This window comes from Conger conger, chromosome 18 (genome assembly GCF_963514075.1).
Source record: "Conger conger chromosome 18, fConCon1.1, whole genome shotgun sequence".
Classification (NCBI taxonomy): Eukaryota; Metazoa; Chordata; class Actinopteri; order Anguilliformes; family Congridae; genus Conger; species Conger conger.
The window spans coordinates 19,967,743-19,984,427 of NC_083777.1; the positions used below are offsets into that span (position 1 = coordinate 19,967,743).

Genomic DNA, 16,685 nt, shown 5'->3' on the forward strand with positions numbered 1-16,685 from the left:
TGGTATTGTAGCATTTTATTGTGGTCTAATTTACGAGTGATTTGGTCATGGCGCATATGGCTAATCAGCTGATTGAGCCAGGGTCCTGCATACACACCAGCCCTCCAGGACTGGAGTTGCCCATCCCTACACTAGATCCCTGAACATTCTCAACATGCATGGATGCTTCGATCGCCCCCTTGTGGGTTGAATGGGTTGTACACCCTGATTTTCCTTAACGACTAGCTCCTGCTGGCACCAATAGAGGTGGTAATTGATGTAATTCCTCTAGGTAATTCACATAATAGTGTGTAGCCAAGCAAATTAGTTTTGCACCATACAACATTGTCCGGGTCTTACCCTAAACATGGAAAAGAGCAACTGATCTCCTAGGGATTCACCTGGTAAATATGCCTCTCAGAAAAGATACTCTTTTACTCGTTTTTTCCCAACAGTGGCTCCTTTCTGCTCCATCAAAGTGTGACCCATCAACTGTGTCAGAAGACCCAATTGTTGGGGTGAGTGCGTGTGCGTGCTGTCCAGGTGGGTGCAAAGGCAGCTTTGATAAGGATGCATTTGTGACATATTTATCCTGTACAAGGGACACTTCAGTTGGCTAATGGAAGTTTTGAGTGGCATGTGGATGTACACTAATGAAGCTAATCCCTAAAATGGATGATGCCACTCAATTTCTTGTGATCCAATGAGAGTGCTGGTGATTCCAGCCAGTGACAAAGACCCAGGAGGAAGAGCCCAGAACAGCCAGTCACACAGGCCCTGAAGAGCCCAGAACAGCCAGTCACACAGGCCCCAAAGAGCCCAGAACAGCCAGAAACACAGGCCCTGAAGAGCCCAGAACAGCCAGTCACACATGTTCTGCTACCACGTGTGAGTTTTATGTAGTAATAAATTATTAATATAGCATTAATAACTATATTATATTTATATTATATAATATAGTTATTAACTATATTATATTATATAATTTATAAACTTGGTGTTTGATCAGCATTAACAAAAGCTAATTTGTTTCTACGTTGAGAAATTTCATGCAATATTAATATAATAGGCATTCTGCAATGAACTACGTGTTTACATTTCACTACTCTCCTGGTTCTTCAGTTGATTTAAGCTTTAGTTACATGAATATACACACATATCTGATGCAGTGGATGCATTCATATATTTATTTAATTTCATATGATATATCAGCTATATTTGTTAAATTCATTTTCAAAACTGAAGTGCATCCAATACATTAGCTCAGGAGGTACACGGTTTTCTGGCAGTTGAAGGGTTACCAGGGTGTAGCCACTAGGATTGCAATTAATATATTAGCAGGAGTCATATACTTTACTTACTAAAAGCCTTATTTTTTAGCAGTCGCTGAGTACAGTAATACATTACTAATGTAGGCAGAAGAGACTGCTACCACTGGCATCACTAGCACAATGCTGCCCTCCACAGTTTGGAATATGTAAGGAATTTAGTCTATTAGAATTTACACTTTTTTTTTTTTAACCCTATCTCTATTTTTACCCCATTTCATGATGACTGAATAGGTGATGCAATTTGAGCTGTAGCCTTCAGTATTGAAAACAACATGTAGGCCTTTCTGTGGGCAAAATGTTGATTTCAAATTAATCCAAAATATAATTTATGATTTCAGCAGATCCAGAGAAAATATTTTACACAGGAATCTGCCAAGTTTTCTCAGTCTTTCAGATGAGACATTATCCTGACACACTGTGGTCATTAAACATTCCAGTAGGGGGTTCTCCAGTGTCCTGGCTAAATTCCAAACCTGGCCCTTTCAATCGGCCACCTAATCATTCCGATTTAATTGCCAAAACAATCTCCCCCTTCACCTCAGCTGGAGTGTGGTAAGTGTTCTGGTGCAAAATGTCTGCCTTGCCTCACCCAGGTGGGTGCTGCACACCAGTGGTGGTTTCCCCCTCATCACTGTAAGATTAATTAGTCACTTTAAAAAAAATGGCAGTTCACAATATTTACTTATTTTTCTTTTCCAACAATACAGGGGAACACCCTGAGTAGGATCCAATAAATATAGGTTCTCATTATGAGAGCGAGAGAAGAGAAAGAAAAATGTAATATGTTCAACATCACTTCCATGCCCAGACTACCACAGGGCCTGAATAAACTACAGGCTTTTGTGCTTGCAGCTGAACATTGCAACATTACAGACACGAGCACTGACTGGAGATAGTGGCAGTTTGGTGCCAGCTCAAATTCTTTAACCACTTCCTGCTGCACAAAACGATAATGTGCACGAATAAACCTTACACTTCCTTATGCGTGATGTCTGAATTCACATTAACTTCACACTCTGCAATCAAATTGTTAGCACTGTATTAGCACAAAAATGGCAGTTGTCTGTACATCTTCCCTGCTTTTGCTGGTGATAGTTGCCTAATGCATGCATGCAAGCTAGATTCAGGATGAAAAACAGTTTTGTTTTTAGCTGCAGAGGCATGCAATTTCAGCAAATGGAGTAAACAATCTAAATCTGAGCCAAAATGTTACAAAATCATAGTGAATAGGCAGTGTGTGATCATTATAAGTGAATCCGGGTAAATATCTGGAATTAGTATATGCAGTGTGGAAGTATGTTAAAGTATTTAAATATTCATATTCACATAATATGATTTCTCATCCATCTCAGCTTTTATTAAAGGATATTTTTTTATACATTATGGTTTCACCAGGTTGAAATTACATAAGTTTTTTATCCAGCCCCCTTTAATAAAACATGAGAATATGCACTTTAACCATGCGTGAATTTGCCAAATCAAGAGAAAATACATATTTGTACCAAACGTCATGAAGGGTGCTGCATTTCGTCTGTATTGTTTCTTAATTGTACGAATATTAAGTATGAGTCATTATGAGCCTGCGGTCAAAATTAAGAAACACTTAGAAACTCAACTTATATTCAAGAATGTATTTGCGGAGACTCAATTAGGATAAAATGTTTTGCAAATAACAAAAAATCTGTCAAATGAGCTACAGGTTCAATAAGCCCACAATAACCACACTACGCGTACAAGCATGTAATAGCAGCCTTTGGTCACTAGATGAACCCATTGTTTCTCGTTGCACTGCTCTTCAACATGGCTATATATTGTTTATTCACACAAGTTATATAAGTACAACCAATTATAGAATGAATTTAATGTAATATGCCTTTATTCTGAGCTGAATATAGGCCTATCCTAAAGCAAAAAATCTCACATCTAAAAGAATATAATACAATAGGAACGCTGTTATTAGTGTTAGCAACAGGAATAAAACAGGCAAGTTACCTAGCGATATAGCCTAAGCAGAGACTTGCAAAAATACAGCTGGGTGTAGAGTAGCATATACTATGATTTTACACACGTAATGAGAACATTGGGAACAATCAACAACCAAAATATTATCCAAGCAATTGCCTAATTGTGTAATTGCAACTTGCCTATACAAACTATGATTAGACATGTTCCGAAATCCACATTACAAAAGGTCAATATTAATATGACCATAAAACAGAGTTCTTTCATTTCTCAGATCCGCCAACGGGTTTCAGTTACAAAAACCACAGCAGGCTTGCAGATTATTCACGCCTACCAACTGCAGATAGGCTATGTGAAATAATGCAATAAATAAGTAAAGCATGCGTGGTTAGTGGGGAGGCAGTGCCCTTGTATTTCCATAAATGAATCTGGAACCACATTTATCGTCCTGTGGAGGGCAGGAGACAAGCTCCTGCCGGTGGATGTGACTCCCCCTGTCTCTCGTTCGTTTGTCTATGGGAGTGCATCAAGGCTGGGGACTCCGATTCATACAAACTCCCATTCCCTCTCTCTCCGCTGGGCTCGACTGGTCTACTGCTACCCGAGAGGCACATCCTTACGCCGGTTATACACCTTTACCTGGCTCAAAGTGGACTCGAAGATCATTATGCTGTAGTGGAATATAATAGCGTTCTGACGGTCGGTGTGAAAATGCCGTCGGAGGAGTAGAAGGCTGAATATTCACCTCCGTTCTCACTGCCCCCGCTCTACCGCTGCCAAGCTTGTTGCTTTGCGAAGAGGCCTAAAAACACAAAATGTCGACCAGAACGCCATTGCCCACTGTGAACGAGCGCGATACCGAAAATGTAAGTACTGTAATTTCGTTATTTTTTAAATCGGAGGCAAACACTTTTCAATTTTCTGTGCTGGAAATGTGTTGCCTCGGGTGATGGAAGGGTAGACGTCTACGTTGCAAAATAACGCTGCGAATGGGCATACTTTCAGAATTAGCCTGCAAGCTAGCAGGCAGTAAAGATTCGCGGGTAGGGATGTAACGTTAAACGGTATTAATGCATTTGCCAGTCCATCATTTATTATTGATCTCACTGGAAATGTTTAAAAATATGGGAAATGCAATCATAACATCGATGCCAACGAGCTAGCTAAGTTGTTAGAATTGGGTAGAGTAGCGTTAGCTAGCTATAATTTGCACCGATTATGCGTTCGAGTTCTTTTGGCTACAACGTCCTACTGTGAACGTTAACGTTAACTAGCTATCATTTGGTAATTATTTTTTGCGGATCATTCTGACAAAGTGCACCACCACCTTTATTTAACATCTGTGATATAACTGCTTTTTTATTACTCATTGTGCGTCCGTCACTGTCCTACTTTTTGCAAGGAAAAACACTGGTTTCTATGAAGTCGGGAATGCTAACGTTTTGGTGATAGTAGGATGTATGTAGAATGTAGCTATGCACTTTACGATTTAACGTTCCATGTTTTGTCCGTATGACAAAGTGATATGATTTGTAACCATAGAATCAATTTTTCATTTTGAAATCCAACAGTCGGAGACTGAATGCCCTGACTTTTGCTGGACGTTGCGTGTAGTTTTGTGAAGGAATCCGGCCTGCCAGTCGTCGGCATTGTCCTTGATTTTCCAGTTGACATATCTGAAATGAAGCATTTCGGCCCGCAGTTTGAATGTGAATTAGCTGGCTACATTGATTGTCATGGAATGGAGATTACTTTCCATGCACAATTGCTACGCAATTAATTACATTGCCTGCATTTTTAAACCGGTTGCTGCGAAATCGCGGTTAATCCCCCCTGACCAGAGATTTAACGGATTCTCAGGTGTAGGAACAACATTTGCTACGCAACTCTGTTCATTCATTTTGTGAATATTAGGATTGTGAATATTGCAATGCACTGACAAATTTGTACTTAAGCTCCGTTAATTTTCGTGAACAACTGCGTTTAGCCTTTCAATGCGTATTTCGAAAATATGACGCGATGCTCGGCTACAGATAGTAATACGCTGATGATGAAAAGCGTCCATTTAAGATGACAAAGCTTTTCCTGCTTGTAGAACGGGTGAATCAGAAAAGGCTACTGGAAGCTCTTTTTGGACAAAAGGGCTTGTTGGTACCGTTCAAAGTGAGTCATTAATAAATTCGCACACATTTTGGTATTGGGGGTATAACTTGTTTTCAGTAGGTCCTATCGGTACCCTCTCAAGTGAGTCAATTTTACAACCGAGCATTCCAAAGCAACGGTCTCGTTTGGATGGGGAAAGGAAAACCGAACATTATCTTCCTCCTTTTCGACTGTCACTTCCTCCAACAGTAACAGTTCTCTATGGATTATATGCAGTCTATTGTCGTGGTGCAGTTGTCGCTCATGTGATCGTTGTCACGACGGTCCAGCTGCGCATCCGAACAGCTTGCAGAGTAACATCGCTTTTGTGCAGCCCCCAGGATTTGGAGTAACCAGCGAAATACGCAGTACTAGGCTGGCATCGACGCTGCGATGCGCATTGTATTGTTTGCTGTGTACGTATGCGCTTGTGCCACACTAGCGGGTTAGCTACCTCTGGCAGCTTCGTAGCATTTCAGCTCATCCTTTTATCTCCCCCGCGAGGCTGCTTGTTCCCAGCATCAAGGGATGAGTACCCCTGACACCGAATTGAAATGTCCTCACTGCCTTCTGAAGTTTTGGGCTTCTGAAGTCCCGTTCGGGCTCAAAGGATGGCGCAAAGGCAGACGCCTCTTTCAGTTTCCCTGTCCATGCCGCAGGTGAATTATTGTATTGAAATTCACTGTATTCTGTTTTGTTGTTGTTGCTGGATTTGTTTCAATCGGAAGTGCTTCCCATGGGAAGCACCAGTGCCATAGCCATCTGTAACACTCAACTTTTTTTCTGCACGGTTGACATTGAGACCAGCAGTTTTACATGCCATTCATTCATAATGGTATACTAAACAGGAAAAACATGCACATTTGTTCTATGAGCAATAGTGATACAGACAACGTTTATAGACCAGGGACCGTGTACATGCAGCATCATTAACGTACTAATGTAGTTTAAGTATGCCAACCCAGAGGCAATATGATAAATGTAACATAACTGCTGCCATCAACACTGTCACATTGAACCAAAGCTGTTCTTATGTTATTGTTAATTGTGCAGTGTGGCAAAGCCTGTATTTACCTCTGTACACCTCAACCAGGAGGAAACTCAATGCAAGTCAGCACTGCCCAGCACTGTGTGACATGGTTCAGGTTCTCCCTCCAATTAATGAAATTCAAGGTCATTTAAACCGAGGATGTGCAAGTCAGCTAATTCTGACATGTGGGTCCTAGTGATCTTTCAGGCTGGAGGACGACTATGTCACAGTGTCAGATTACCATCTCACTACTGACCAATATTTCAGATTTCACTGTGATCTGCATGCCAGTGTCAGTGCAGAGACGTCTGTTGATTTGTAGTAGCTACCATGGCAATTTCAGTGTCGTAAATGAAGGAAATCAACTAAAACTTGATTCAATAATTGAAACATCACCACAGGACATTTTGTGTGTTTTTAGTTCCAGAATTGAATTTCAGTTAATTTCCCGAATTGAATGAACTTAGACTTGACCCCAGCTCTGCCTTCTACACTGCCAATACATCAACAAAACTGAACTGGAAAACCACTTTCACACCACAAAAAAAGAAAACGATAAAAATTGTGGTTTAAATCCTCTCTCCTTGTGCGAGGCAAAAAAAACGAATACTGCTGTCAGCTTGATTGGAAAATTCATGTTCAGTGCCTTGTTGAAATAATGAGAAATTTGAGTTGGAATTACACCAGGGCACGACAAGAAAACATATTCAATAACAAAATTATTATGAGAGAAATAGGAAAACAGCGTGAGTCCACAGTGTGTAGTAAGCACTGTGGAAGACTGGAAGCAAATTACAAAAGTGGTGCATTAAAAAAAGCCAACCCCGACACAGTGTTAATGAGACTTAATTGTTATTCGCATCCCTGTTACCTAATTTGTTTTGTTTCTTAATTCGAGCTAATCAAGGTAATATGGTGGGTTGATCTGTCAATACCATGTATTGGAGATTTGCATACTGCTTATTTTAGCTTTTTTTCTAATTAAGCTGCTGCAGTTCTGAATTGTAAGTGAACGGTAGACAAGTAATAAGCCAGTTTTAAGAGGAGAATAAAGGCAATGGTATGCCCTCAACAAAATTGTTTTTAAATGAAACCTTTATTCAAACAGGGTATGCTGACTAAGCACACAGCAACGCCCTGTTCATGCCCTCCCCAAGTGGCCAAACCTGCGTGTCTCTGGATTGCAGGGGGGAAACCAACACAGGCTAAGGGAGGAACCCAATTTGAGCTCGGCCCATCGATAGCGAAGGCCGCGGGCAGCTGAGAAGACTGGTTTCATGGCTTCCACTGTTAGAACAGAGACAACCACAGCTGAGAAGACTGACTTCATGGCTTCCACTGTTTGAACTGAGAGAGGGGCACAGCTGAGGAGACTGGTTTCATGGCTTCCACTGTTAGAACAGAGACAACCACAGCTGAGAAGACTGACTTCATGGCTTCCACTGTTAGAACTGAGAGAGGAGCACAGCTGAGAAGACTGGTTTCATGGCTTCCACTGTTAGAACTGAGAGAGGAGCACAGCTGAGAAGACTGGTTTCATGGCTTCCACTGTTAGAACTGAGAGAGGAGCACAGCTGAGAAGACTGGTTTCATGGCTTCCACTGTTAGAACTGAGAGAGGAACACAGCTGAGAAGACTCGTTTCATGGCTTCCACTGTTAGAACTGAGAGAGGAGCACAGCTGAGAAGACTGACTTTATGGCTTCCACTGTTAGAACTGAGACAACCACAGCTGAGAAGACTAGTTTCATGGCTTCCACTGTTAGAGTTGAGAGAGAAGCGCATCTGAGGCGTTGAAAAAGGGAGAGTTCACCTTTCCACAAGGTTGTGTCCTCGGGCGCTGTTTTCCTTCCTGCACTTATGAAGGAATGTGGGATCGTCAGTGGAAGCGCGACGCGCCCCTGACGTGTGTCAGTGTTTTTTAATAGGTTGTTGGCACTCCCATGCAGTACTGCAGAGCCCCGAGACAGAGAGACACACAGTTTAATGAATCTCGCTAAAGGTTTGATGTCTTTTTTTTGGGGGGGGGGGGGGGGGGGGATCTTCATTTCTCCTTCTGAACATATGCCTGTTCAAAGCATTCTTTGCTTCTTCAGGTCTCTGACAGAAGCTCTGCGCTGCCATGAACTTGTGATTCCTTAATGGATCAGTTGCACTGGGAATGGTGCAGGAACATAAATAGAGAAATAATCGATATCGGATCATATTGTAAACCGCACACAAATAGAGTTTACTGGTAGAGCAGCAATGCTGAGAAATAGAAATTTTCTTTTACAATTTGAGTTCAAGGCACAAAGTATTCACTTGGCTTCTGTGTAAGAGGCAGGAAATTGTCAAGGGAAATTAACATGTAATATTTGTATGACAACAGACAAATGTATGAAGGAATATGAGCACACCTGGTGGTCCACCTGCTTATTTCAATATGTGGTATGTGTGCAATAGCAGCAATTAAATTTTTTACGTTAGCCAAAAAGCTAGCTGGCTAATTAGGTTACATCTCACATTGTGTAATTGATACCACAGTAGGCTACAGTGAAGCAGCTCCCAACGTTTTACAGGAGAGATAAGATGTGTAGTTAGCAGTTTGCTACACTGTTTCTTACTACTGTGCAAAATAAGAAGGCAAACTGAGCGTGTTGTGTGTTACTAAATCGCACGTGTTCTAGCCATCACCTATCCAGGTCATATAGATTAACAGCTGGTATGGGGGCATTTGGGAATTTTAGACCAAAAGGGTATTTTTAATTTTTTTCTAATTTCAACAAAAATTTTTTACTTATTTTTTTTAAAATAATTTCCGTTAGTGCCCTAATGGACAAAGACGTTTTTAATCTTTGAAGTCTTGATTTAAAGATCGAAACAGTTTCTGCTTACCGTGCGAAAGCGTGATGGCCCACAGGCCCTCTGGCCCTCAGCTGGACGGACACATCGCTCGTTGGCGATGCAGCCCCTGATGTCTGGTGTGGCAGGACCATGCCAGCACAGTAACGCTGCCTGCCCCCTCACTGACTCTCACCTTCCTGTCATTTTCATACCAGCCTGGGAAAGCCGGTTCGGCACTAGCTGCTAAGGCCTCGTTAGCACCTTTTTTTTTAAGCAGAGGTGAACAGAAGACTCCCACAGTGGGACCAGAGGCTTTTCTGATGCACCTTTAATGAGGGAGGACCGTAGGTGGGTGTTAAACTTTGGGAGCTGGTTTATTTAATCTAAAAACAACACCCGTGGCTTTAACCGTTTCTAACCGCAGTTTTATGACGAGCGGTGACTGCGGGCGTTTGTGGTTTCCCTTCAATCAGCAGCCAGTGAAGCCTTGGAAACCAGGTGTTTGAGCTGAACGACTGCAGCGGAGTGCTGAAAAACAGTCCTCCAGCACTGGCTGTACGACGGATCCCTGATTTCAATAGCGTCCGGCCCGTGGTTTTAACCGTTTAAGACCGTCTTCGGCTGCTGTCCATGCCTCAGAGAAAGTGTTCACGGGCCTCCTTGGTGGCAGTTGTGGTGTAGAAACACGCCGCTGGTTTTTAGCATTGCGGGGGTGGGTACACTTCTCAGCTGAGACAGTCTTGTCACTTGTCACTGATTCATGTCTCTGGGTCACTGGGTAATGAACTCTGTGTGAGTTAAGTGGAGCAAATTGTTCTCCCCCTTTGGCCTGTCTCCCAAGTACTGAATGAGTGACAGGCCAAAGCGTCCAATCATATTGCGGCACTGCACTGGTCGGGCTGGAGCCCATATTCATGGCCGGAGAGCTGATCCAAGGTCACGTGATCTCCTGCCCCTATCCCAACGGTATCCTAAAAAAAAACTGGTCTTAGATCAGGACCTGTATGCATAAATCCTCTTCGCACGAGAGCTTATTTGCTTCTGGGCTGGGTGAAAGATGCGCTTTCATTGCGGATAATGAGATTTTTTTAGAGCCAGGAAAAGGATCTTCTCTTGCTACAGCAGAGAAAGGAGCTGACCCCTGTGTGTACCTGTCTCTGTGTATATCAGCAAATGACGGAGATTAAGAAATGTGCGGGATTTACGGTGCACGACGGGGAAAGAGGTCGCCGCCAAGCGTGTGCGGAGGGCGGAAACTGGGTGATTTACGCCACCATTCCGGCTCGCCCGTATCAAGCCATGACGGATTTCTCCTCCCTTCAGTCAGAAACTGTTAATCCTCTCAAAGGAAGCTGCACTGTGTTCTTATATCCCCATTATACAGTCAGATACACTCACACGCACACGGATATCTCCCAACATACATCAGCGCACACACACACACACACACACACAGCACTATTATATAGTAAGATAAACTCACCTGGATGTCTCCCAGCATACATCAACACACACACACACAGCACTATTATACAGTAAGATACGCTCAACTCTCACAGACCAGCACGCACACATACACTCACATCATCATACAACAAGATACACTCACACGCACATGGACATATTCCAGAGTACATTAATACACACACCCCCATCGCCCGCATGCACAGACGCATAGCCATTATGCAGTAATATGCAGGCACACACACACACACACACTCATTCAGAGACATGCAGGAAACATTATTGCTGCTTGGATGAAGCAGCTGAGAGGGACAGCTTCAGATAGCCAGATCCTTGTTTACGATAACACCCCTCCCATGCAGTCAGCGCGTGTATTAGCCCAGCCGAGCCACGTCTCCCCAGCTCCTTCTCTAACCACCAGGGCTGGAGAGGAGAGGAAGCTGTGAATGAAAAGCAGATGGCTGTTATTCCATAAAACAGCTGTGAATGCGGTCCATTTTAAAAATGCCTCGTTTGGTAAAGGTTTTTTTCGCCGGGGGTATGGTTTGGCTCGGCCCCATCTGGTTGTTCCGAAGTTATTCTGGAGCTGGATGCATTTTAGGCTCATTTGTCTAATCCTTATCTAGGACAATACTAAGGAATAAGTCTTATTCCAGTCATCCACTGACTACCAGGAGTCTCTTCTCTCACCTGCAAAGCCCCTTCCAAAATGGGAGCTGCTCCTTGGAGTTCCGTTCTGTTTTTGGATCTGCCTTGTGCCAAATCTAGCATCTGAGAATGCGGTGTGATGATATTTCAGGTGAAAATGCGCTCCGCGTCACTCCAGCTATGGACAGGCCCACGTGCGTGCAGCAAGGACACTACCTGTTAGGGGCACGTTGATAGTTCATCTTTTTAAGAGAGAGGAAACGCAGGTGTCATTTCTTCCTAACCCTTTAAGGTGTGAGATCGGAAATATGTGTTTAGAATGTTCTTGAAGGACATTCTAATGCTGATGTAACAATCACTCCTGGTAAATGACAGCAATGGAGTTCTAGAACACTGACTTAAAATGTTGAAATAAAAGAACATTCCAACAAACCTGCTCTTCAAAGGGTTAAAGGAGAATGGACCAGCCTGCCATCCATTCCCATTTGCTTTTCAGACAGTGAGAAAGCAGACGCTGACCGATAGTGAAGGGACCCCACAGTGAACCCCCACCCATTAAGGGGGCCTCGCGTATGGCTCAAGAGTCGGCCACCCTACGGACTGCCCCACACACCTCACCACAGGCTAATGTAGCATAGCACCGCCCGCCCAAAAAGAGTTGTTGTGCTAATGCCTTCACAATTGATGTGAAACAAGGTTGTCCTGAGGCTAGTACAAACACAGGAAGCCTTCATGCTTCTCGCACCAGCTCCAGCGACGCGTGGAATTATCTGTGCCAATCTTATTTCAGCTCTATGAACAGTCAAAGGCCTTATCTGCCACACTTTACTGCCTTTCACAGAGCAGATTATTACTTGTCCTGTAGGATAAGGTCTTGGGGATGCACATTAGAGGGGTACGGATGTACATTTGATCTCTCAGGGAAAGTGTTGTATAAGCTCACTGCGACGCAGTACTGCTGTGCAGTTTCTTGGTAACCAGGTAATGTGATCCTCTGCTGGGTGAACACCTAATGATTCAGACAGACAGCATCCACAAATGCATTATCATACACGTCTCTCAGAGCAATGATTTATTAAAGCAAAACTGATTATTTGACTGTCGTGTGTCATGATAAAAGTCATGAACGAATGTGGCTGAATGCCCACTGAGGTGAAATGTATCTGATTTCCTGAATTGACTTCCTGGTATGATGCATCATGGGATATGTAGTCCAGGGAACATGCACATAGTCATTCAGAGTCGGAACACTGATCTAGGAACAGGCTTTCCCCTATACCTATCCTACCCTTACCCAGTATGAGGTAACGCAATAACTGGTCCCAGATCAGGATTTCTACTTTCAGACTCTTTCTGAAAACAGGCCCAGGTGCTGTGACAGGAACTTGATCTACTGACCTCCTTACAGGCACAGATGGCACCTTTCTTTTGGTCTCTTATTACCGGAGTGCGGCGCTCCTCTCCTCTCCTCTCCTCCCTCTCTCGCCAGTCTCCTGGTCTCCAGGGAGCTCGGTGTTGGTTGCCGCGGCGGGTTGCCAGGGCGTGCGTGTCGGCAGCAGGGCTCGCACACGGCTCTGCCGCATGGAAAACCACGCCCCCTTTCCGTCTGCCACCTGCACTCTCAGCGGGAGGGTGTCACACGTCGCATAACACCTCCTGCTGACGGAGAGCAGGTTACGAGCACTGCCCAACTGTCCAACCGCACCAGAGACCTGTCCAGAGAACGCTTACAGCACATTACATTACAGTTCATCTGCTTAGTAAAACCTGACCAAGGGGGTTCATTACAAACCCGATCCCATGTGAGTTATATCATTCAAAACAAGCTTGTGAAGCATATTCACTGAAATGCCCTGCTCACGGGCAGACCTGGGACAAATACATATGTGTTTTGGATTCACATACTTTTCTGTGCCCGACTGAGCTTGCATGGTGCAATTGAGCCAACCACGAGGACCAGGAGGCATGGTTTGCACTTTCTGAGAGTAATTTATAGGTTCCAATGCACCAGACAAGCTCAGTGAAGCGTAGAGAAGTATTTGAATCCAAAACGATTTCATATTTGACTCCGGGGCTGCTGATGAAGAAGAGTCCTTCCCAGGGCTGAGTCATGGTGGTCACGCGGGGTCCTGACCCGCTACAGCGCTAACGTGCCGCGGAACATGCGTTTCCATGGCTCCCACGCGGGTGGCGCAGTGCGGTCTCGTAAACGGCGCGTTATAGATCAGAACAGCACGTCCGCTTCCCCTGGCTGCGATGATGAGGGAGGATCTCACCGCTCTGGAAGAGTTCCAGAGAACAGGACTATGTATAATCACACAAGCGCAAGGTCAGAAACGGCCAACGGATTTAATCCAGTCGCTTATCTTTAAGAGTGGAAAAACATATACCTTTTTTTCAATTAAATTTGAGGGCACTGACCTGAGCATGGGTTGCTGTTTGATACAGAGGTTGGATGACTGACCTCATGGGGAGATGTGGAGAAGACCAGAGGACTGATGATAACCTCAAGACCCCAGTTGAGGAAGTTTCTAGAACAGCAGAAACAGAAGTTCAAATGTCAAATTAATTTTGTTTGCTGTTTCAACAATATCATAATAATAACAACACTTCCATCATAGGCATAGATGCCTATGGCATGTGTGTGACGTTAAAACTGCCTTCATTCTTTTGTGATATTATGTAAGGTAACTGCATACTTGACTGTGAAAATGTTACATTGATTATTTTGTAGATTAAATAACTGGTAATTGTGAATGAAACATCATTTCACAGAGATTTCTGGCCTTCTGGCGGTGTTGTGACGTGTCATAGTTTGTGGGGAGGAGGGAGAAGCCCAGCTCCACGCAGGCCCGGGGTTAATTACCCGTTTGGGCCTCAGCCTGTTTCATAAGCTGCTTCGGATCCCTGCTGGTCATCGGATACGCGCCTCAAATCTGAGCCCCGGGATCACATGACTCCTCTCTGCCGTTCTTCAGTTGCATTGTGGGCCGTTGGCGCTTCGCTCTCTCCTGTTACGTTATTTATTGGCTTAACAAACATTCTGTAGATGTTTTTAGTGTCTGAATGGGGCTTTTTGGGAAAAAATGTTTGACTGAAATCCATCTTCTCACTCCCAACTCACAAAATGCTTCTGCTCTTATTGACGTGACAGGGAATATTTGACCTTCTGCCGCATACCGACAGTGTGAACAGTATACCACATACCAGTAGTGTGTACAGTATACCACATACCAACAGTGTGAACAGTATACCGCATACCAACAGTGTGAACAGTATACCACATTCCAACAGTGTGAACAGTATACCACATACCAGCAGTGTGAACAGTATACCACATACCAACAGTGTGAACAGTATACCACATACCAACAGTGTGAACAGTATACCACATACCAACAGTGTGAACAGTATACCACATGCCAGCAGTGTGTACAGTATACCGCATACCAGCAGTGTGTACAGTATATACCACATACCGACAGTGTGAACAGTATACCACATACCAACAGTGTGAACAGTATACCACATACCAACAGTTGTGTACAGTATACCGCATACCAGCAGTGTGAACAGTATGCCACATACCAACAGTGTGAACAGTATACCACATACCAACAGTTGTGTACAGTATACCGCATACCAGCAGTGTGAACAGTATACCACATACCAACAGTGGGAACAGTATACCACATACTAGCAGTGTGAACAGTATACCACATACCAACAGTGTGAACAGTATACCACATACCAACAGTGTGTGCAGTATACCACATACTAGCAGTGTGAACAGTATACCACATACCAACAGTGTGAACAGTATACCACATACTAGCAGTGTGAACAGTATACCACATACCAGCAGTGTGAACAGTATACCACATACCAACAGTGTCAACAGTATACCACATACCAACAGTGTGAACAGTAGACCACATACCAACAGTGTGAACAGTAGACCACATACTAGCTGTGTGAACAGTATACCACATACCAGCAGTGTCAACAGTATACCGCATACCAACTGTGTGAACAGTATACCACATACCAACAGTGTGAACAGTATACCACATACCAACAGTGTGAACAGTATACCACATACTAGCAGTGTGAACAGCATACCACATACCAGCAGTGTGAACAGCATACCACATACCAGCAGTGTGAACAGCATACCACATACCAACAGTGTGAACAGTATATACCACATAAGAACAGTGTGAACAGTATACCACATACCAGCACTGTGTACAGTATATATGTACAGTGAAAGGTGCTCCCTCAGGCCACAGAAAGGACAAGCGGGGTAACGGCTTGTCAGCTGGAGTCATTTATACTGTAGCCCGGCAGCGGGTGCTGTTCGGGGGACCTGAAGCACGCTGTGGTTTTGTGTTACCGCGGCGTAATACGAGTGTTTGGGCGGCGGTAACCCGAGTGGCGTTTTGTTCTTTTGGGTGTGGCGTGCAGGGTCAGGACTGGGACTGACGGCGGCAGCTGTGGTGGTGGTTAGCCCTGGACATGGGAGGACACACAGTACCAGTCTTTAAACCAGGCCGTGGCACCCAGACCTGCACCAGACACATGTCCCAAACACTTGGCTCTTTAGATTTACAATCTGAAAACACGGCTGTGGAACTTTGGGACTTTCCAAGACAATGCGTTAATTAAAACAGAATGAAGAATTTTGTTTTGAATCATGGTGAAAATTGATGAGTCCTTTTTAACTGTTAGTAATCTGTTGTGATATTTGCTGTTTCCTGAAGGGTTTTAATGTACCAGTTTTTTTAAGTACTTGGCCCGGGCCTGCCAACACCTACTGGGGTGGGGTGGGGGGTTTGTCGTGGATAAACAGGACGGCTGAACATTGGCAGAACAGATAAAAGAAGAAGAGAAAGAGGGAAAAAAAACTGGTGAAAAGATATACGAGGTGAATCGGTGACTCTTTCAAGTCTGGCTAACCTGACACTGCAAACATGTCACTACTAAGGGTAGTTCCTGGAAGGGGCGGTTTTCTCAGGGATGAGTTTAATCCGAACATTACATGTTTTTCTGGCTAAATTTCTGTTCCTGATTTAACCCTACCCCCGCGCATCTTTAATGCTTCTGAGCTCTTTAAATCTTCCTCCTGACGGCGCTGGCTCTCCCAGCCGCTGGGTGCAGTCAGCTGCCCTGTTACGCAACAGAAAGCAGAGCTTGTCAACACCTCGCTACGTCAGCGCGCATCTGTTCTGCTGTACTTCAGAACCAGCGCCTTTCAACCGCCAGACCATCTCGCTGTGAAGCGGGAGAGCGCCACTCCAGACT

General features: G+C 44.1%; 1 protein-coding gene across 2 annotated transcripts in view; it reads left to right on the forward strand.

The window, feature by feature from the left end:
- Positions 1–3,733: 3,733 nt before the first annotated feature.
- Positions 3,734–16,685, forward strand: part of mark1 (MAP/microtubule affinity-regulating kinase 1) — an 85,867-nt gene continuing 72,915 nt past the window's right edge. For both annotated transcript variants that reach the window (XM_061227725.1, XM_061227726.1), the window contains exon 1: positions 3,734–4,138. In XM_061227725.1, coding sequence (XP_061083709.1) covers positions 4,088–4,138 — 51 coding nt within the window. In that variant the 5' untranslated portion in view covers positions 3,734–4,087. The remainder of the gene's footprint in view (positions 4,139–16,685) is intronic.